The sequence below is a fragment of the Seriola dumerili genome, unplaced genomic scaffold, assembly GCF_002260705.1.
Source record: "Seriola dumerili isolate Sdu_G_001 unplaced genomic scaffold, Sdu_1.0 BDQW01000290.1, whole genome shotgun sequence".
NCBI lineage: Eukaryota > Metazoa > Chordata > Actinopteri > Carangiformes > Carangidae > Seriola > Seriola dumerili.
In genome coordinates, this window is record NW_019174545.1 from 295,209 (window position 1) to 317,777 (window position 22,569).

General features: G+C 40.4%; 2 protein-coding genes across 3 annotated transcripts in view; both read right to left on the reverse strand.

The window, feature by feature from the left end:
* smtn (smoothelin) overlaps window positions 1-13,069 on the reverse strand; it is a 47,643-nt gene extending 34,574 nt beyond the window's left edge. Inside the window, exon 1 of one of the 2 annotated variants that reach the window (XM_022757744.1) lies at window positions 12,722-13,069. In XM_022757744.1, coding sequence (XP_022613465.1) covers window positions 12,722-12,772 — 51 coding nt within the window. In that variant the 5' untranslated portion in view covers window positions 12,773-13,069. The remainder of the gene's footprint in view (window positions 1-12,721) is intronic. The other variant, XM_022757743.1, reaches the window with a different exon arrangement.
* A 1,083-nt stretch (window positions 13,070-14,152) lies between these two features.
* On the reverse strand, window positions 14,153-22,058 carry trafd1 (TRAF-type zinc finger domain containing 1). The gene is made up of 12 exons (XM_022757808.1): window positions 21,490-22,058; window positions 21,141-21,189; window positions 20,849-20,984; window positions 20,242-20,295; window positions 19,696-20,134; window positions 18,720-19,016; window positions 18,581-18,645; window positions 17,146-17,406; window positions 16,890-17,028; window positions 16,043-16,235; window positions 15,796-15,853; window positions 14,153-15,284 (listed from the first exon to the last, which is right to left on the reverse strand). The coding sequence occupies exons 2-12, from the start codon at window positions 21,173-21,175 to the stop codon at window positions 15,246-15,248; spliced, it is 1,716 nt and encodes a 571-aa protein (XP_022613529.1). The 5' UTR covers window positions 21,176-21,189; window positions 21,490-22,058; the 3' UTR covers window positions 14,153-15,245.
* Window positions 22,059-22,569: the final 511 nt, after the last annotated feature.

The window sequence follows — 22,569 nt, forward strand, 5'->3', positions numbered from 1 at the left end:
AGTTAGAGGGTCAGCAGGGCCAATGGACGGCTTATAGACTGGTGATGACAAGTGATCTGACTTCACTAATGTGAAAAGACAGGACCACCTGAGCAACGTACGGAGGATGAGAAACAGGCAGGCCAACAGCTGGTGCTCGGCTGAAAGAAAGAAGTGTGCTCGGCTCAAGTTATCACCCAGGTGTCTTCTTCTCTGGCTGTATTTCATCACGGCTGAACAGTAGCTGGGCTGCAGGAGGCCGCAGAGACTCAGATATTGAAGTGGCTCACTTAAAACACTCACCAAGTCATTTCATCGCTCTGAGTGACTATTAGTTTAAAGGGTATATTTTTTCAAGCCAAGGAGGAGTAATTAAGGTGTGCGAGCGTGTGTGTACAGCACGCCTGCCGACAGACAGACACTCCACCTCAGCGAGTTGGATGCTTTCATGTTAGCGACTGCCGTGAGCATAGGAGGGTAGAGGGAGCCCTCTCCTGTCAGGTGGGAGACAGATCTCTCTTTTGGTCGACAGCGGGAACCTGTCAACACACGCAGAGATGAGCAGCTCCGCTGGCAGGCTCTTCTTATAAACCTCACACTCAAACACACACTTTAAGGTTCCCTGCTGCACCAGTTAAAACCTGCAGGGTTCAGACACAAACCTTTGTATGCCAACTGCCTTCTACTAAAGGGGAGCTGGATGTGCTTGTTAAGCTAAGCCTTACACCCTGAAGGGTTGAAAAGGGAGTTGATGTGATGGGCCCCCGCTGCTGGGCCCAGAGGAGGGGGTGGGGGGTGGGGGGTGGAAAGAGGGGGGGGCACATCAACTCCCTTCTCAACCCAGTGGTTTTGAGGTCTCACTGTGGTTTGACAAAATATGCAGCCCAAGCTGCACTGGCTCGGAGGGGCGCTCCTATATACTGTAATTTGTGGAAATTTAAAGTGCTGAGCCGACTGAAAAGAATGAGTAAGAGAAAAAAGTGCTCAGAAAAGGCAGGAAGAAAGGATATGAGAGAGGAGGAGAAGTATAATAAGGGAGAGTAAAGCGGTTAACAGAGAGATAGGATGACAAAGTGAAAAAGAGAAAAATGAAAGAGAAGCTAGACTCGTGTATGCCTAAAAATGGGCAGATGCGAACTGGGTGGGAAAGGGCCAGGCTTCACACAGGTCATTCCTCACATTCCTGCTGACTCACAGGGAAAAGAGATGGTAGTGAAATCAGGAACTGGGTTTGGGCCCAACCCAGCAGTGAGATGATACGACAGCCCGGAGCAACAGTGTGAAGCGGGAAAATAATGAGAGGAAAGAGGAAATGAGAACACACTTGCACATTTCTATCACTGGCCAGTGTCTCTTTCTCACACACACACACACACACACACACACACACACACACACACACACACACACACACAGACACACACACACACACACACACACACGTGTGTCATGATGTGATTATACAGCCAGTACGATGCCAAGTTTTAGGACTGACTGATTTATTTATTCATTATGGAGATAGAACAGAGAACAGCCTCGGGCCTGGGCCTCTACTTAAAAACAATAACTTCTGTTTAGCCTGTTCAGCAACAGGCTGCGCTTCTGGCCTGTGTACTGCACATATCAGTTTAAACATACAAACACAAAATCACAAAAGAAAAAAAGGCAATGAACAGCTCCCAAACTCAGAGACGGCAGAACGCTCCAAAGCAGTTACAGTAATCTTTTTAAATACAAGCACACTGGTGGGAAGTGATGATAAGAGATGAAAAACAGTCCCCTACACATGCACATCAGCACTTTGACTTTTACCTACTCTAACAACACAACTTCAGGCAGCAGCAGCAGCTGTTTTTTTTTTTTGTTTGTTTGTTTTTTTTTTTTAAATGGACCAATCAGTGCACAGACGGCTGCCTGTCATGTCAGTTTGGATTGGTTGCAGTATTAAAACACTAAATACAACCGGCCAATCCAGCTGGCACAAGGCCAGTGGCTGTAACCGACTTTTCCTTTACGTATTTAAAAAGGGGAAGAAAAAAAAATAAAATAAATGACCAATAACTTCACAGGAAAGTAATGAGTGGGCGTAACCCGAGCAAATAAACCACACCTTAAAGTTGGGCATCTGCCAGAAAAAACAGAATAACCGTTAAAGAGCCAGAGACGAAAACACTCACTCGTCTGGACACAGTCCATTTGACTAAACTACCACATGACAGTGGCTTTTACAGTGAGGAGTCAGGGGAAGAAAAAAAAAAAAATCAATCTAGTTACTCAGTGACAGCACCTTGCACCACTGACAAATACCAAAGGCATTTTTCAAACCAGCCCACAGACATCTGGGTAACCAACTGTCACTGTGGCTCCAAATAACAACAACACTGTGACCCAGAGAGCAGCCGTTATACCCAGACAGAAAGCTTTTCATGCAGTGTTGCTTTTACTGCTAACAGACATATGACTCAGAAATCACACATAACAAATAGGACACACACACACACACACTTATGTTTTCAGGAAAGATGCAGCCACTGAGACGTCACCGAGCTGTCAGCACCTGTAATGACGGCAGAGGGACAGTCATGTTACAGTCTGGTCTGAAGACTCGCCACCGTCACACCTGTTGGCTTTTCTGCCGAATCACCTGACTCAGCCACTGAGATACAATGTTAGGACACAGGATGGGGGAGGTGGATATGACTGACAGGGTGATGAGAGAAAAGGCAATCCTGCAGAAACAGTTTTCATTTATTAAAATGCACTTAGTCACTGGAATTAACCAGAAAATGATTACCTTATTTGGCAGGAATTATACTGTGGGGAAAAGCTAAATTTTTTTGTAATGTTTCACAAGCTAGCTTGCTATGGCTTGTACTGTACCATCACTGGCTTTGACTCACTTCCTGCCCAGCGGCAGCAGCAAAACCTCAAACCTGTCCAAAGACTTTCGACTGAAGGAGCTCAATCAATCAAGGCCAATTAGAGAGCGCTCATGGTTTACCATTAATCCCGACCAGCTGGTGACACACTCCTGAGGACAGCAACACTCTCTGAACTCATCTGCTGCGCATGAGAGAAACAGATTTAAAATAGGATTCTGATGGAAACAGTCTCAGAAGTGGTCACATGTGGCTGGAAGTCAAGGTTCTTCAGGTAGTCAAAATATACTGAGCTACTCTTTAGTGGGTCTGCCGCCTATGGCTGAGCTAAACACACACGCTCTAACAACTACCTGTGGGTGCAGCGCTGAAACAGGATTATGTTAAACCTGTGGAAGTGAAAAGAGACAGACCACTCAGCTAAAGCGCTGTGCAAATAGAAAGCAAATTTTGTACAAGCTCTGATTTGTCGTAATTACACCCCTCTGTCCTGCTCCTTTCATTAGAGCATTATTCATAGGAACACTTATCGCCACACAGAACAGCTACAGTCTCAGGCTCTTCTGAGCATTTGTAGCTAAAACTTGTATTAATGGATTAATGGAAATGAACCACTTATAATGTCCAAGCTCTGTCTCTCAGTTTAAACATGTCTGTACACTGGGCTGAATGGTAAAACATGTTAGTTTACATACTAGGACCGCTGATATGTGTCTCTCTCCATTATGTTGTGTGCCGTCAGGTCAAATGTTACAGCCCGGTGTGTAGAAGACATCTTACCCTCACCTCTCCCACACACACCCTGGGAGCACAACGACCCTTCAGGCCGAGTCCCGACCTTTTGACTCCCAGTGGGTGTGTGCATGTGCTCGTCTCATTTGCTGTTTTTGCAATTAATGCTTTCTGCTTTGTGGACTATGACGGACTAAGTAAATTCCCTAACACCTAGTAGGAGTAGGGTATGTATACTTTCTGCAAGAAATGTGTGCTGGTGCATGTGCGTCCACGTGCATGGGCATGAGTGAGCGTGGTGGTGGGGGGGGGGTCCTGTGTGTTTGTGCCTGAAATGAGGGCTACAGTAATAATTTCCAGAGCAAGCTGAGGTTAGAGTGCAGCCAGGCAGCAGATTGGATCAGTGCTTTAAACTCACTTGTGTCAAGCCCACGAGTGAGTTTGCCCTTATAAGGACACATGGGACACTCCCTGCAGCGGAGCTGAAGTGGATTACCAGCTGCCACTGAGGAAGCTGGACGAGTACAGACATCGAGACAGACACAAATAAACAAGTGAGAAGCACCGATGGGGTCAGAGAGTTCAAAGATATTTTTCAAATCTCTTCATTGCCTTGCTTTGTGGAAAAACTCCAATCTGAATCAGGTGGAAGCCGATAAATCATTTCTCAACACCTGAGGAAAATGATGCATGCTTACAGTGGGGCGGTGCACACACCACACCCACTGAAAAATGGAAATATAATCAGGATACATGAGAGCCCTGCAAGGTATGGGACCGGATTTTCTAAGAAGAGGGAGTTTCAGTCACCACTCTGCTGAGAAATTAACAAAGAAACGAACCAGATTCAAGGTTGAAACTCATTGTGTTGCACACTGAGCTTTTATTGGATGGGGAAATATACACGCAGGCAGGGAGAAAGAAAGATTACTGTACATGTGGCAGCATGCCTTCTGTGAGTGTGGCTAAACGTGTAGGAAAGCTTAACCTTTCCTAATAACTGGATGGTAGGACAAAGGCCCAGAGCAGACCTGGGAAAACAGTGTCCCCTTTTACACTTGAGGTAGCAGGCATAAAGAACAGACACATGGAGGAATGCATGTGGGTCAGAGGGGGGTATAGGCTTCAAAAACTTTCTATAGTTCTATAATGATGCACTGAAGACAGATCTGAACTCACACATGTTGTGCATGTTACCAACTCATGCTCATAGTACAGAGACTTGCATTAGTCCAGTGGACGCCACATGCTGACGGATTAATCAGAACACACTTGATTTTGCACACATGGTCGATGCTCTGATCTGAAGTGTAAAATATTGGCCTTTCAGTTCTGTGCAGAGCCTCAAAGTTATTTCTAATCTTTGCTGCTTTGTTGCACATCCCTCCACCAAAAACAACCCTAAATAACCTACAGTCATAAAATTCCTCCTGGGCTTCATTCTGCTGCCTCTGTGAGACATTTTGGCCCCTTTCGGTTGTCTGGCTTCTCACACTTTGTCTTCTCTCAATGTGCTTCTCTTCAGAGCTGCAGATCAGGTCACAGAGAGGGATATCAGGTCAGTCACAGCCTGGCCAGGACAATCGTGCCCCACATTTGGGAGCTGGCCCCTCGAAAAGGTTTCCTATCATACAACAAACGCAGAAAGCTGTCACACTATTCAGATCTATTGTGATGCATTATTGATGAACTGTACAAAGTCTGAACATTACTTTGAGCATTCATTCACTTTGGCAACATTTACTAGTGGGCATATCACTTTATGTTCTTTTTATGTTCAATTTTTGTTTCAGCATGTTATTCATTCCCTCAATTAAGGAAATCAATGCAGAAACAATAGGGTAGGATCTTTACAGCTTCAGAGTCATCATACCTAATCATGGTAAACCAACAGAGCAAGGGAGCTGCCTACACCTTGTTGGTAGGGTACGTATAGTGGTATCTTCCATCAGTGATCATAAGCAGAAGATCTCACAAAGCATGACAGATTACAGCAGGAAGGAGCTTTCATAAATAAAGAGATAAGAAAGACTGCTTTCAATCCTGCACTTTAGCTGGGCCTGTCCTGTGAGCAGACCAGGGTCAAAGCAGGAGCAAGGGCATATGATGAATCTTCTCCAAATATGGGACATCGCTGGTCAAACTGAAGCCCTGCGTGACCAGCTCTTTTGGTTTAATGAGAGAAGAGCCAGGAGGTGAGAGGGACATCCCATAGGAGGAAACAGAAGGGGGGGGTGAAGGACTTTGGGAGGCTGCAGAGCACAAACAGTTTGTTCTAATAAAGCCATTTGAGCCAGCCACGCTAACTCCTAAGATCCACCATAGCTATGACAATGGGAGTCAGAGTCACACAGCGACAGACAGACAAAGCCAAACCAAATCTAACAGATCAGCTGTGTATATCTCAAGAATGCCATGACATTAACAACACTCAGCTGGAAAGCAAAACATCAACATCCGCTGGATGATTTTAGTGGATCTCAGGAAATGACTCTTTCCTGAGGGAGTCAATATAGAAAGGGCCAAAACCATAGAGTTTCTACATTTCTCTGACTCCGACTATACACTTCTGTTTCTTTATTTCTTCTGTTTCGTTTTCATTTCAAAAGTACAATCTTGTCCCAAACTGGCAAAATGTGATATATTTATCTTTTTTATTGGTGTAATTCAGTGTGTGACTTGGCCGAAAACCCACAACATTTCTGATCCTGCAGACTGCGGCGTGCCGTTTCCTGTGTGCCATTTTCCTCTATAAACAGAGCCACACCTTAGTATTCCAACATAAAGCCAAAGATTGTGAAAACTGTACCACAGCCTTGTCATGGTACCTTACAACTTAAGAATCTGTGTTTGGGTAAAGCAAACGAGCATCAAAAGCATCTTAATGTCATTTTGGTGATGAAGAGAGAAAACACAGCTTCCTCATTTCATCGTAAGTGGATATTAACCAAATTTTATATTCCAGTGTTGTGATTTTGTACAAATTGAAAGACACAGAATCTTCGATTTCATCTTCAAATCTTCCTCAATATGATGAGGTCTTGAAAAGGTGAAGACAGTGTAAAAACTGTTTGTATTGGGACATCGTAGATTAGGCATGGAGACCATTGAAACAGCGGCCAAAGTAGATTGTACACATCTGGTAAGTGTTTCTTCTGAGTCTAAAACACCTGGAAAACAGTCTGAACGGCAGCTTGAAGCATTTGTCACCAAGAAAAAAAAAAAAAAAAAACTCTTAAAAATCTAAAGCACTGAAACTCAAACTGGGATTTGGTGTTGAAGGAGACAGAAGAGAAAAAGCACACCTTCAAATCTCTTATCCAGACCTTTTCCATTTGGCAGGGTGTTGATCCAGACAGATGGACATCACAGAAATCTCTTTGCTGGATCACTTACCAGACAGACGAATAGACAATAGCAGCTTGGATGGCAAACTGGTTCACCCCTCAGTTGACAGCCCCATTTTTTCAACATGAAATATATTTTGTCAAGTTGTAGCTCCTTTGTCCCCCTCTATAACCAGAGGTTGGTTCTGCTGGTTTGTCCCTCTATCACGCCCAGTATCGAACCAGTGCATTTTGAATAAACTTTAACGGTACCCTGTGGAGTTTTTCCACACAATTTTAGACACATTACTCACATGTGGCGCATCCCGCATGATTAAAATTATAGTGAGCAGCCAACAGGGGTAGCTGCCTTCATAAGTGGTCACTATGTCATGCACAGTTTATTTGCCTCTGATTGATTTCCATAAAACTCCAGGGACTTAAGCATCTCTTTGGCGCAAGGGGTTGTTAGTCCATTTGTTCAACAGTCTACATCACAAGAAAATGAGGTATGACATTTTCCAAGTATTGCCTCACCACATAACTGCATGATTCACAGACAAAGAGCATAAGCAGTAATATACAGACTGTGGTTTACTCCCTGTTAAACATAAGATAATGCACAGTGACAAACTGATAATTCACTTACTAAGAATGTAATCTCATTACCTCACCGAAATACCAAAGTATCAACCTCTTTGACTGCTACTTTCTTCAACTTATTGTTAGACTGCCACATTATTCTTTTATGACATTTCAAATTGACAAAACAGTGTCTGGTACCTGTTTAATAATAAAATACTGCCACTTATGTTTCAACTTCTCAAAATGACAGAACAATACCAAGTATCCACTTTAATACGGAAATACGACACACTGAACTCAATTTCAACTCTCAACTTGATACATGGAGTAAATGTTTGTTGAAATACATCTGAAGTTGTGTTAAAGTGTGTTACGGTTTACGTCACTTTCTGAGTTATTGTTTCACAGCAACAAACTACTTAAAGGCCACAGTCCAAAAATAGACTCTGGTGGACTTTTTACGCTCATCATCTCAGAGTTCACTTTGTTCAGCTTTTCTTTTCTCATCCTTTCAGAGCCAAGACATGACAGGCTATTTATAGCACTATCCAGTAACAAAAGTTTCCTGTTTTATCAAATAAAACAAGTGACTTCTTATCTCTCTGCTGCCCGGCCGCTTATTTGGATATTCATTGTCAGAGGCTAAAGTCTGCATATAGTAACTAAACAGCTGTCGTTCACCGCGATGGGCTCAGTCCTGTCACTGCAACAGAGTCGATAACGGCCTCAGCTCAGAGAGAGAAAACTGCTCTCAATGTTGAGCTGCTCACAGCTCATTTCCTCATTATCTCCCCACTGACATCTTTGAAACTTAATCATACGGGAAATACTTTGTGCAAATGTCAAGGGCGTAAATACCTGTGAGAATGATGAAAGGCTCCACAGAAAAAAAAAAAAAAATCAGGTGTGCACTGTGAACCGTGTGCTTGTAGTTTAGAGCTTCAACATCTTGTTTTTTTTTTTTCACTCCAGGTGAGAGATACACCTACAAAAACACCCTGTAAACATCCACTGAGGTCAAAAGTACTAACCGCCAGCACAAACCCAGAGGCAGCAGGTGTTATCACTGGTTCAGGAGCATAAAACACTCGAGTCTTTTCTTTGTGTGTGTGTGTGTGTGTGTGTGTGTGTGTGTGTGTGTGTGTGTGTGTGTATAGCAAGGAGCTGGGGAGCTGTATTCAAAGGAAGATTTGCTACGTGCAACAGCTTGTATCCACAAATTCTTCGAAAACACTGCAGTCAACTTGTCAACGTCTTTGAAGAAAGAAAAATGGTTTTCATAACTGTTGTCAAGTGGTGCAATATGGTCTTCCTGCCATTGAAGTTAAATCATTTTTACTTTAACAAAATTTGATCAAAACAAAGAGAGAAGATATTTTTGGACAAATACAGCTCGTGATCACTTCTGCTTTGCGGATCAGACAAAATAAAAACACGCCGCACATATATCTAAAAACATCCCAGACGACAGTTATATAATGCGGCGTAATTTTTCCGATTTATTCATTCCTGATGATGGACGCTGACATTTTGGACCTACCTCAGGGGGATAAAGAGAACCTGGGGACTGTGCTGAGAGCCTACAAAACAAATCTATTCTTCCTCTCCGACTGTAACCGTTGAACCCCTGTCAACACACAAAGCGTCCAGAGAGCCATAAAACGAATCCCCAGGGGCCCCATATATCACAGAGGCCGGGCCACTGAGCGAAATTGCCCTATTTTAAACATGTGTGAATGCTTCTGGTTCACCGGGGAGAAAGGACAGTCCCAGGGACCAGTTACAAATCATTACACGAGACATCCAGCATGTGAGATCGGCCCAGCAGGCGCCACGGACAGACAAGTCTCCCCGCGGTCACCGCTGCAGACTACAAGCTTGTGAAAGACGACGACATTTCATGTAAACATCGACGTTTTACCAACATGTGAATGTGTAACACGTGACACGACGACTGTTCCTGTATTTCCTCCCGTGATGCGGAGCAGCTGGGAGTTTTCAGAGATAATTAGAAGGGAGATCATGGTGTGGCTGACAGATGCCACAGTCAAACCTGATTCTTAGCTAAGTAGACAGGTGTACAAGTGCACAGACACCTGTCGACCTGGCTCGTCCTACAGGTTTGACACACTGTAGCATTGCAGTAATAGCTGATAACGATCACCCTGGGAGCTGGCAGTCGCTTGATTAAATCTACTTCTAAGTGATGGTGGCTGGAGTGGTTTGGTTAGAAAGAGCTTTCCTCCCAACTGGCTTTCAGCAGCTGTTTGTGTCCACAGATCTTAAGCGCCATTCAGACAGATGACCCGCAGCAAACGTACTCTCAGCTCCTCTCTCAAAGAAACTGGGACACCAACTGATTATTTTGGTGGATATTTAAATAATTGTGGTGGCCAAGAGAAAGGAAAAATGCTTCTCCTGGTTGCCATGGAGGGGATTAAATGAGCAATAAAAAAAGGCAGCCTGGGCTTTGAATAGAAGTGTAGAGATGGGATTAGTGGCGTTAGAGAGGCCGCCATATGACCTTCTGACTGTTTAGTTCATTAAGTACAACAGAGGCCTGGAGTTTGTGTTCGTTGTCTAACTGTTGTTTAACAGCAGCTCCTCCACCAGTTTACAACAAGGTTAATTAAACCAAACGTCCATCATCTCTTACTCGCGTTTTTTTTTTTTTTTTAAATTCACCATCTCTTCAACAGTTGCTGAATATAAACAGAGAATAGTGTTACAGTTCATACAAACTAAACACAAAAGGCGCCATTCATGTCTCTGTGGAGCACAATTTAAATTCCATCACAGTCCCACATGAAAATCTCCTCCGAGTTTCATCACAGTTTGTTTCCTTTGAAACCGAGTTGACTGTGGAAAACCCTGACACTCCAGTCACCACAAACATCATCAGTGAAAATGTGGGATTTTGGTGACCTTCTAGCCGGTGGTCACATCTGAGGGAGGGAGGGTGAGGGGAAGATGCTCGGCTCCATGAATGCAGCACAGCGGAGACGAGACATTTCAAGTGGTGCACAGCGATGGTTTGAGCATCTGTGTCACATGAAGATAAACCCCACAATTTCCAGTGTCTGCATGATGCTGCTGCATGATCAGATGAGCTCGATATCTCTAATAACAATGAGCTGAGTTTAATGCAAAAAACATCTGAAATTTAATACTGCATTTGAGGGACCATGAAAACAGAACTAGAAGAGTAAAGTTTGAGATTTCCTCATTCTTTTCTCTGCCAAAATTTGTGATGACCACTCGTCCTTTATACCCCCTTCCTGCTCATTCCCTCTATAAATAAACTCATTAATCGACTGATCAAAGCCACCAATACGCCAGTAAAAGTAAATCATTAAACTGAAGGAAAAATATTATTTCCTCAACATACCCCTGTTCTCCCACTGTTCTAATGTCGCTTGTCTTGTGGTAAAAGTTTGTCCTTTAAGTGATTTATGAGAAGAGAGCGACTGTAGATCTTGGCCAAATGATTCCAGACTATGGGAAAATAATGGATAGAGACACAACATTTAAACCCTGCCTAGATCCAAAGTAAACAGCCTTTTCTTGTCAGGTTTAGTGATCTTTAAGAACAGGGATCAAAATGTTTTTTTTTCTGAGATGGCCTCTGCTTAAATGAGCTTGGGAAAACAGCTAGTGAGGATAATGACTTCAGAGGTCATGCTCATAGTGTGTCTAAAGCACCATTCAGACAGATGACCCGCAGTGTAGTTTAATCTGACAGCTGCTCATGTCACATAGCTAACACTTAACAATCAATATACATCCCCCCACAACACTGCTGAGAAATAATAAAATGTTTTAGTATTATTAGTGAGTGTTCTCACTTTTTCACTGATACAAATCCTGCCCCTGATATGTTAGTGTTAGTTAATACAAAATGAAAAACTAAAATATGAATACTTTGACTCAGATGTTTCATTTACGACTGTGATAAACCGAGCGCAGCTAAATCTAAACAATGGACGCCTGAGTCATGCGTCCTCGAAAACGTGTCAGTCTTTCAGGTGTGATGATATGTGTCACACAGACTACTGTTTCACCTTCCTCTGCCTCAGGAAATAATTAGGTTATGACTAATGTGACTGTGAACCAGGAAGTCTTCTCTTTTGTACATGTTCACTTCATCAGAGCTGATTTTCTGCTCACACTTCAGGTAATGGTTAAAACAGGACACAGTGTGTCAAAGTGAATCACCTACAAACGAAATGAATATTACTTCCACTATTTTGTAATAGAGTTATGTCTGCTGTGTGTCACACACACAGGTGAGTCACTCCGAAGTCTACATTTTTCTTGAGTCAGCTCTGCTCTTCAAAGGCTGGGCTACAACTAATTATTATTTTCTTCATGGCTCAGTCTCGCAATCATTTATTTGATTAATTATTTAGTGTATAAAGTGTCCGAAAATATTAAAATGCCTATCAAAACTTCTTAGAGTCTAGAGTGACATCTTTAAAAAAAAAAATTTAGATTTTAGTTTTACAACAACAGAAATAAAAGAACAAAAACAGAAATAAAACAACAACTAGTCCTTACATTTGAGAAGTGTTAATCGGGCCAATCTATTATCAAATATTGTCAATTTGATTCATCAATGAATCAACTGGTTTTAAAACTAGTTTACACTCTATTTGAACATAGTGTTCAACAGCTTCAATGATAACACACTGAACAATCACTACTTGCCTCACTTCTTATAGACAGTCATGAAAAATGCAATTAACAGTTTCTTTCATTATTTATTCTGCCCGTTGTTTCCTCAATTCATAAACTGTTTGTTCTATGAAATGTAAAAAAAAAAAAAAAAGAAAAAAAAAAGGGAAGAAGAAAAATAATTAGTCATCAAAATTCCTCAAAAGCAAGGTGACCTCTTCAAATGTCAAAGGTAGGCTACACAAAACAACAAGTAGCACTGTGTGTGTTTTTCTTGTTTCACTACATAACAGCAACAGACCTGTACCAATAATGAGAAATTAATCCACATTAATTTCCCTTATATGACCCCATCCCCATGAAGGGGAAGTGACCAGTCTGACAGAACTTCAAATGATGTACAATTTTATGCAAACTAAAGACAGCGACGATAAACTGAGTTACATCCCTGCGACTTTAACTTTTATTGGAATAACTCCCCAGTGTTTTCCAAGCAGGTACCAGTTAGCTCACTTCATCTTACAGCATCTCCATTCATCTACTCACCAAGGCTCGGAGAGAGGACTCGTCCAGCGCAGAATAACTTTCCACAGACATTTTAATCTTTGTAGGCAGGCTCAGGTGAGACGAGAAGGTCCGGAGGGTGAGTCTTGCTGTGATCTGGTCCGCCGGTCAACAACGTGTACCACCTGCACGACTTGTAAGCTGTTTTTGTTGTGTCTTTTTTCTTTCTTTTTTTTTTCACTGCAGTCTCAGTCTTCAGCGGAGTCAAAGTCACAAAGTTCTTCTGAGTCAACGAAAATACACTCGTGTCCCGCTTACGGAGGGCATATTTCGGTCCTCTTTTTGTCGTCTCTTGAGTTGTAATGAAAGCACAAACAGGCCCGCACGCTCTTACGTTGGGACGTTGGCAGCTTTTTGAATACAGGATTCCCACTGAAAGGTGTAATCCCCGCCCCTCTCTGTCCCCGGCTTCTCCCGGAGCTCATTCAAAGCGCGCCGCTCTGTGGGAAGACAAGAAACAGCATCCGGCTGTGGGGGATGATTAGTGCCACTTTTTTTTGTGTGGACCTGGTGTGGACACTGAATTGTAGATGTTACAATCCTTAAGGCAATATAACCAATATTATACCTAGAGTTTAGGTGTAAAACTGGGCTTTTTCAAACTCTGTTCTCCTTCCCCCGCCTTAATACCTACAATATTTTACACCAATCAATCAAACTTTATTTATATAGCTCATTTCAAACAAATGCAATTCAAAGTTCTTTACAAGCAAGTAAAAAAACATAGGGGTTAAAACGGGTTTAGACACCAACAATGAATGATTTCACCTTTAATGATCAGGTAATGACAAATCTATTTATTTCAATGTTACATTATAGTAGGTACATTTTCTTGAGTAGTACTAATCTTCCATCCTATATTATACTTTGTGTCTTATTCATATTCTCTCATTGTAATAGCACATTGTACTTATATATGAAGAGTACTTTTTCTTTCCCATTCTCTCCTCATGGTTTTAAAGCAGTGTAGGCTGCTTATTTGGAGATATACTGTCCAAGGCACTGCCGCTGTATAAGTACTACCTTCGTGCTGATAGAAACAAAAATACAGCTCTCTGCTATAAAAACATTTAATGGAGATATCTGTGTAATTAACAGTAAGTCCTTTCAGAATCAAGTTTTACCAACTGACTCGTAATCTTTAAACACTACCAATATGACCAAGTGGCAGACTGCAATGCAATTTACAAAGCTCCTTCTGGTGCTCTGTGGCATTTGTCATCACATATGAAAGGCAGATAAAAAGAAGCTCATTACGTGGTCAACTGACTGAAAAAACTGAAATTAAAAAACAAATATTGGAGTTTTACTTCTTACCAGGGTTTGGTACCATAACTGGTAAACACAGGCGAGCAAGCTGTATAAGAGGCATGAAACGCCACCAACAGAATACAAACTGGAGCCATGAAACCATGAATGTCATGAATATTTAATAACCACACAAGACAAAGAGCAGACAGTTGTACTCAAAAGGAATAGTTATCTACGTGCTATGAGTGCCCCAAGTCCAACTATATGCCACACCAGGTGATTTCACTGATTAGTTGCTGCTCTCCACTTAGGCTAATTGATCAGATGTTAATTAGGAAAATCCGCTAATGTTGTCTATGGTTAAAAGGGAAATTTACAGACTTGACCATCTGTGGCACAAGGTTGCCTATTTTTTTTTATATATTCCTAAAGTGGAACCTATGTTACCCACAAAATATATGTTAGGAATCTTAAATCATATTTGGAGAAACAACTTTTTCACACTACTTAAAAGAAGGACAGGGGACACAGGGGACACTGCTTCAAAAGCTGTCCCATCATAATACCATGTATATAGTTCTATAGATATGATTAAAAAAAAAAAAATCTAAATATTACTGAAGAGTATTTAAGACAAATCTTCAACAATATAAAAAGACAAATGTTCAATAATACAGTTAATTTTTTTCTTGGTCAAAGATGCATAAATTTATCAAATCTGTTCCTAAAGCCCTTTTTAACAAAATAGTCTATCAAAGTGCTTTAGGTTACATAAAGATGCAGACACCAATAAGGACCATTAAGTAATGCCCTGAAAGAACTGGCTAATGGGTGAAAACAAAATGTCCGTGGCTGAAGTAACAAGGTAAAGAAAGTTAAGTTAGACAAATGCACACCAACAAAGTCATGTGTCCGTGTTTGATGTTCTCAGTCTTCTTAATGAGCCATGAAATGACTTGTATAGTTTGAAAAAGAAAATCAAATCAAATTTAGTCTGAATAAAATTCAATTTATAATTCATTTGTTAAGGCTAGATGTTATACATACTTAAACATTTCAAACAAATCTTGAAATAAAGCAGAATATGCATGAATAAAGCAAATTGCTAACTTAGACTTTAATAAAACTGCAAGATACCAATACTCACACAGGCACTTATCAGATATGTATGTTTCTTTTTCAAAAGTGTGCAAAAAGATAAATGACAAGCAGAGTAGGAGATTTGGTTTTACTATTTCTCCACTTGTTCCTGCTCTCACTCTTCCTGCTGCTCTTCATTCTGTTTCTTGGGGAACTGCAGATGGAAAAAATACAATTAAAAACTTTGCAATTTACACATGCAAAAATATGTTAGGAAAATCCACACTAAAGCATAATTTGACTAAGCTCTGTACAGATACAGTGTTACAGAAACATTAACTGGCCAATTACACAGAGAAGCAGGTCTATTTGCTCAAAAATTTTACATTACAATAAGTACTTCTTTACTTTTTACTCCAGATATCCTCTTCAACCTTCTCATGTAAATGAATATATTATACACACCTTTGTGTATTGCTTATATTTATCATAATAGATTGTTCTTCTGACATCCATTTCTTCTCCATACTACCAATTCTCATGTTTGCACATTATCTTTACACAGATTGTAAACTGTGTAGAGTGTTTTGGAAGTTAAGATACTGTCACTGTCCTCATTATGGAAAATCTTGCTATATTTTCATTTTTATGTTTAAGACTGAGAAGAATCAGAAGCTTCTAGCTTTGGTTTGTGTGGGTGTTCAGTTCTGTGTTGGGTTGTGTACCTTTGTCATAGGATTACTTCTGTTCCCTCTCCCTTCTTGGTTTTCTGGTAGTTGAGGTCTGGTGGACAGAATCAAATCAGAATATTAGTAATATACTGTGTATTTAATTACAAAAAACACCAATAGTTATTTGATTACAAAATTCTAAATTGGTCAAGTAGAACTACGATGATTCAATGAAGTTCAAAAATTTGTTTCCATAGGACTTGATCATTGCTTTGACCCCTTTAGAGATGCAGAGCCTGACCTGTCAGTGTCACAGAAAGATGAATGAGCTCCTTCTGCTTCCCTGCCCTGCTGAGGTCTGTTTTTCACAGAAACATCACAGTTGGAGGTCTTCCTTTGACTTGGTAGTCCGATGTAGCCTCTCTGCCATTCCCTTGGGTTTTTCCCTGGTGGGCTGTGTCTGTCAAATCCAAAGTCCTCGTCGAGGAAGTCAGCTATATGTGGACAGCATATACAATGTGTGAATAAACACACATATACAAAGGCAAGAACCCGACAAAAAACACTGCACATATCTACAGACCCTCTGGAATATGATGCAATCAAATAAAAATCACTTTACAGACTAACTTTGTATGTTCAGTGTTTGCTGTCAAAAGTGCTAATGTGTTGTACCTTTATAGACTCATGATTACACACACTTTAATATAATCATTTATAATATAAGCAAAAACACTATAACCTCAAAAATGACCGAAGAGTTATATCAACACCTCTGACAATGCAAACAAAAATATAACATGTAGGTTTCCAAAGGTAGGATTTATTAGTATTTATGGTGAGGCCATTGTAATAAATAGCTAGACTATCTATCAGATTGAATTGCCAGTCATTTCACTTCATGCATTTATTGTTATAGATTATTTAATAATAATTCTATACTGTTTGAAATGCTAAAAAGATATGTCCAGCAATTCAGAGCTCTGGAACCAGGCTAATGAGTAGCCATTTACATTTGATGCATTTTGCTCCTACACTAATATTACTAATAAAGTACACATGGGCATGATAGAATTAGTGAAGTTTTTTTTAGGGTTTAATATTAAAAACATATATTTAAAAATTCTCAAAAACATTTTATACATTACCTTGGTGCTTTAGTCTCCTCTGAAAATCTGGTGACATCTGCCCAAAGCAGTCTTTAGCAGGGCTCAGTGGTTTTATGACAGATGATTTTGTTAGATTATTCAGTGGATGGGCAGTTTGAGGGCGCATATCACATTTGTCCTGGTGGTAAAACACACAAGTGTCAAAAAACATGACAAAAAAAAAGTGCAATTGCATGTCTGTCTATTTCTCCCCCCCACCCACCCACTCTTTAATATTCTGCCACTAGCAACATACCTGATGGTGAAAGACAACAGCCTCTTCTAGAGCAACACCACAGAATTCACATGGAATGACCACATCGCCCTCTAGTGGACTGGCTGGAGGACTGTAAGAGATTGGGGAGACTGACCGGGGGAAAGTGGGGATGTTGGAAGCAAGTGTGTCGGGGAGGCTGTGCATCAGCCCTGAAGTATTCCTGCTCATCCTGCCCTCTTTAGGTGGAGAAGAGGGCTGCTTGCTGAAAGATGCAAAAGCAGAGGCAGGGCTGCACCCAGTCTGAAACAAAGAAAGGTCTATGATAAATTTGCTTAAAATCAAGTCAGTGTCTGCCTCCTAGATGGAGATGAGGGCCACATGTTCAAACAGGCAAAGGTTGCAACCGGACTGTGAACTGTCTGAAACAAAGATAAAGAAAAGTATTCAAATGTTTGCACGCTATGTGATATCTGACTGGATCTGAGCATTTTACACTGATTAGATTTGTGTTTACGCAGATTTATGTCTTCATCATTGGTCTTGGTGGGGATGGAGGGAGCCTGTAGACAGGTTCGGAGGTGGGTCACAGAAGGTTTTTCTTCCTACACTACAGTTTAACTAAATTTAAACTGAAAGTGGTGCTAGAATCGGGCTGGAATATTCAATATCAACAAGTCCTGAATACAGAAAGCAGCGTAAACAGGGTATGTTAGGCTGGTTACGTCTGTCAATCAGGTTGTTTTTGACTTCTACATTTTTGTTTTGTGTTGTAATGCATGCAGATATGATGCAATGACCTGGAATTATTACAATCTGTCTGCCTTCTTTTTCTCCAGTTATGTATTGTAGAGTGAATCAGCTGAGCAGTTTTCCCTTGAACATTACGTGTATATTTTACTTGGATATAGATATATAGAATTCTCAAAAGGAGAACAAGCACTAGCTCATGATGTTATTGTTTTAATCGTTTACTGGCTCTTTGGTCCAGAAAACAAACATGTCCACAGCTTTCCTGTCTTAAAAGCTTTGCTAGGTGCTAAACAGATGATATGATATAAAAACAAAAAACAACCAATCAATCTGCATACTCTTAAAGACGCTTTAAGTGACTGGCCTGCTGTACGTATATATATTACAAACAAAGAATGAAAGAGTACTTATTTAATTAATTACTTAATTATTCCTTCTTTATTTGATTTATTCTAGAGGATGATCGGTTGCTCATTTGTGCTTACCTATTTTTCTCTTCACTTTCTATTACCCAAAGTCATTTCTGAGCTGTCCACATTGCAAGAGAACCTTGTACAGTAAGATGACTGCCTTTTTGCAGTAGGAATGACAACACACTTGGGGACCTGAAGTCCAGGTGAATGTGAAAATTGGTCAAACAAAATCAACAGGCCATAACTATCCTTGAAAGCAGAGATTCTACCTGTTTATGGTGCAACCAAAAGATTAAAACTGGATGTAAAACCTGATGCAATATGAGGTCCTCTTCTGGAAACAGCTCTTCACAAAACTCACACGGCAGCATGATATCTATAAAAAGAATTAAACCATTAACAAGTTGACAACAGAATAACTAATAAGTATTCTAATCAACACTAATTTACCTGTTTGATCGTGGTCCTGGACTGCACTTGTGCTTGTCCCTGTAGTGAATTGTGGGTAGTTGTTGTTGGGTGGAGAGAGTGTAGAGTTGACAGAGGTGTTAGACGTCTTCCCGATCTTGTGGTCCCAGATATCACTCCACAGGTTTCCCTCTGCATCTCCAGCCACTGATTCTCCATCACTCTGAAGGCTGAGAGCCAACATGTAGTCCAGGCCTGATGAATCCTCATCATGTGTCTGACCACCGTGTGGCCATGCGCTGCTGCTGCTGCTATTCAGAAAATGACTCTGACTCAGCACTAAAAGAAAAATGAATTGTACAGATATACAAACAAAGAGTCATAGTTAATAGCAGCAGCACAGCAATTTGGTTTATAAGCAAAGTCATGGAAGAAAAATATGTTTAAATGTTTTAGGATTGGTAAATTAACACTGATAAATGATAGTTTCCAGGGGCATCTACAACAGTAAAACTAATTTTGAAAAGATTGTCTTATATAAGGTCAAAGTTGAAGATCACATTTACAGTCCGTTGTATTTGTGTGTTACAGCCTCTACAGGCAAGGTGTAAAGATGATGTCAAACAATTTTGCTGATACTATAGAGGAGTTGGAGGTTTAAAGGTACCCTGTGGAGTTGTTGACCATGAGAAGTGCTATGGAGCACTGTTTTCACAAGTGGCGATACATTCTTGCTGCTGGTTTTACACTATTCTACTATCTATTAAAGAAGCATAACAGTTCAGGAACAGGACAGCCAGCAACCAAAGATGGATGTAAACAATGCAATTCTTGAAATAGTCATTATAACATGGGGAAGGATACTGGGTGTAATCATAACTTTTTTTTTGTTAACATGAAATCTCTACAGGGCACCTTTAGATTGCAGTTCTTTAAAGCTACACTGATATATTTTGGGCCAATAATAATTAAGCTTTGTTGGCACTTTTTTCCCCTTAAGACATTTAATAAAACTCACAGTGACTAAATGTTGAGCTGCTCGTTGAAGTATTCTTCCAGTCTCCTGAGCTTTGAGGTCCCCTTGAAGTGTTATAAACTCTGGGATCAACTGCACGGGGAAAAGCCTGTTGTTCTGCTGCACTGATGTTGTTATTCTTGGAGCCTCTTTCTTGGGCTTTTATGATGTTTCGGATGGAGTGGGCTTCAAACCATGCCCCAGGAGACTGTGGTTCTACTGGACTGCGACTCATCCTACTGTTGTTCCTCTCTTGGGGTGGTGTGAGGCTTCCACATAAGACTGGATGTACAGCTTGTTCTCTCAGCATTACATTGCACTTGCAATGTGGGCAGGGCTCAGTGCGTGTACCACAATAATCCTCATGCTCTTTGGACTGACTGAAAACAAGCTCCAGTTCACAGTATTGGCAAGGGACCAGCCGCTGAGAACATTCAGAGCTCTGCAAGAGACAACAATCAGGAAGAGGTACAATTAAATTATTTAATCAAGATGGTGAAAGGAAAATCTGAATTATTGATAGGCAAGGAAAAAGTTGTTCAGAAATACCTGGTGGACATCAATATGATTCTTCTCAATCTTCAAGCCACACTTGCATGTAATCTGAAATGAAAGTGAAATGTTTTTAATTTACAACCATCCTGTCACAGTTTGACATTGCTTTCTTGTTAGTTATTTCCTTTGGGGTGAGGCTTTGAGGTCAATGATGACTGCAGTACTGAAAATCAGGTTTAGGAACACTGCAAACATAATAAATAACAAACAAGTAGCCAATATTGACAATAAATGTACTTTATGCAAAAAATATGGTTAGTTCAATCAGCAATGCAGCACAATGAGGTGTCCTAATTCACTAAAATAATATCAAGGCAGAGTCAAAGATTGTCACAACATACAAGAGTTCCCTCCACTGAGTGTAGTGTTTTCCCCTAAGGCGTTATCATTGTCATGACACTGACATTTATTCATGACAAATAATAGAGGCAATCAAAAAATTGAGAATTGAAATTTACTGGTTTCTAGGTTTGGGACAGATTCACTAATGTTCACACATAATATTGACACATTTTCCCAATTTTGGGCTGACCATCAAAAGCAGCATACATCTAGTGCTGAAATTATGTTAAAGCCTCCAATATTGCTGTTAAGATTTTACCAGTGTATGCTCCTGCTGCATGTGTTCATTCAGATCTGACCGGGGCACTGGCTCCTGGCACTGGGCACACAGGGCGATGTTTCTCTGACAGTGGATCTCATGGGTAGTAAAATTAGCCTCTGGAATGTCATGTTTGCTAAAAAAAAAAAAAAAGAAAAAAGAAAAAAGAAAAAAGAAAAAAAAAGAAAAAAGAAAAAGAAAAAAAAAGGGGGGGGTAAAGGCCGTCATGAAAGCCTGTTTTCGCCACCATGTCAAAGTGATTGATCATTTAATATAACTTATTCATACTTACCAATTGCCACAGAACTGTGTGTTTTCATCTGCCATGGCTTTACCATAGCCTGACGACAAAGTGTAACGTTAGTTATTTATAACACAAACCAACTTGGTTGACATGCGCTGTTTTGGTGATTTCTACTTATTAAAACAGGTAAACATGCAACATTTGTAGCTACAGAAAGGAATCTGTGGCTGATTAGTTCAATAAGTGATGTTTGGCGTGGCGTCAAGTTAATTGTACTGGCACAACATCTGTTTACTGAGCTCATTTAAAAATAGCCCTGTGAATCATCATGGCTAAAGTAAAGAGTACAAGTCGCTACCACCGTCGTTAGCAAATGAAACTCTTCCGGTTTTCTTACCCAGTGTTTCCAGGCAGGTAGCAAACGTTAGCTGACAGCAACAGCCTGGATTGACGATGATATTCCCCGTCAATCTTAATCAACAAGCATCTTGGACCAGCTCAAAAAAGATGGACTATGTTCGATGTGTTGGCTTTAGCTAGCTACTTAGCTTAGCATTAAATACGCAGTGCTTGACGCTAGCTATTTAACTTTATACGCTCTTACGAAGTAACTACAAAGCCATTAAGCTGGTAAAGATGGATTTTCGGACTTCTGCCGGTCCAGGCAAAACGCATATAACAGATTTGAGTTTACCAATTGTCAGTTAATTCACCTCTGAATTTATACGCAAAAAGAAGCTAACTACTTGATACGAGTCTGAAAAACAGTTCGCTATTTCCTCCTTGCGCTGTATACACTGAATACTTCTGCCCCGAGTTAAACTCCTCAGGCTGTCTAATACATTCCACTACGCCTATTTTAACATTTGCACAACCAAGCCAAATCCTACAACAATTTATAATATTGCATTTCGTCTAAACACACTAAACACAAGAGTGATCTGAATATGTAAGTGGCGTATTTATTGCAGAGGTTGAGGGTTAAAGCTGACTGTAAGTCCAAACTCAGGGCAAAAAATTGTATATACTCTACAGGCTCGTATTTGATTGGTTAAGTAAGCAGCGTGCGCCTGTCAAACCGTCTCGGGTGATAACACTTTTAACTTCGATTATCGATTATTCACAAAAACATGTATTATAAGGACTATAAAGACGGTTAATATACTATTTGTTGTCTATAATCACAGCAGTAACCTTATCAATTGAAATTTTGGCCAATCACATGCATTTTTCTCAAATGTTAATCATCACAAGAAGTTTGCATTCTTTTGTACCGATGTCCATTCAGCATATAATACAAATATAAAATATTTATTTAAACAAGCTTCAAAAACAAGGTATCAATGCTACTATTATTATTTATTTATTCATTTATTTTGAAAAAGGAAACTCAGGGGTTGTAAAAATTAATTCTTCACTATTGATCCATAAATCTCTATCGCACAAGGCTGCAGAGTCTTCCAGACATTCAGTATGC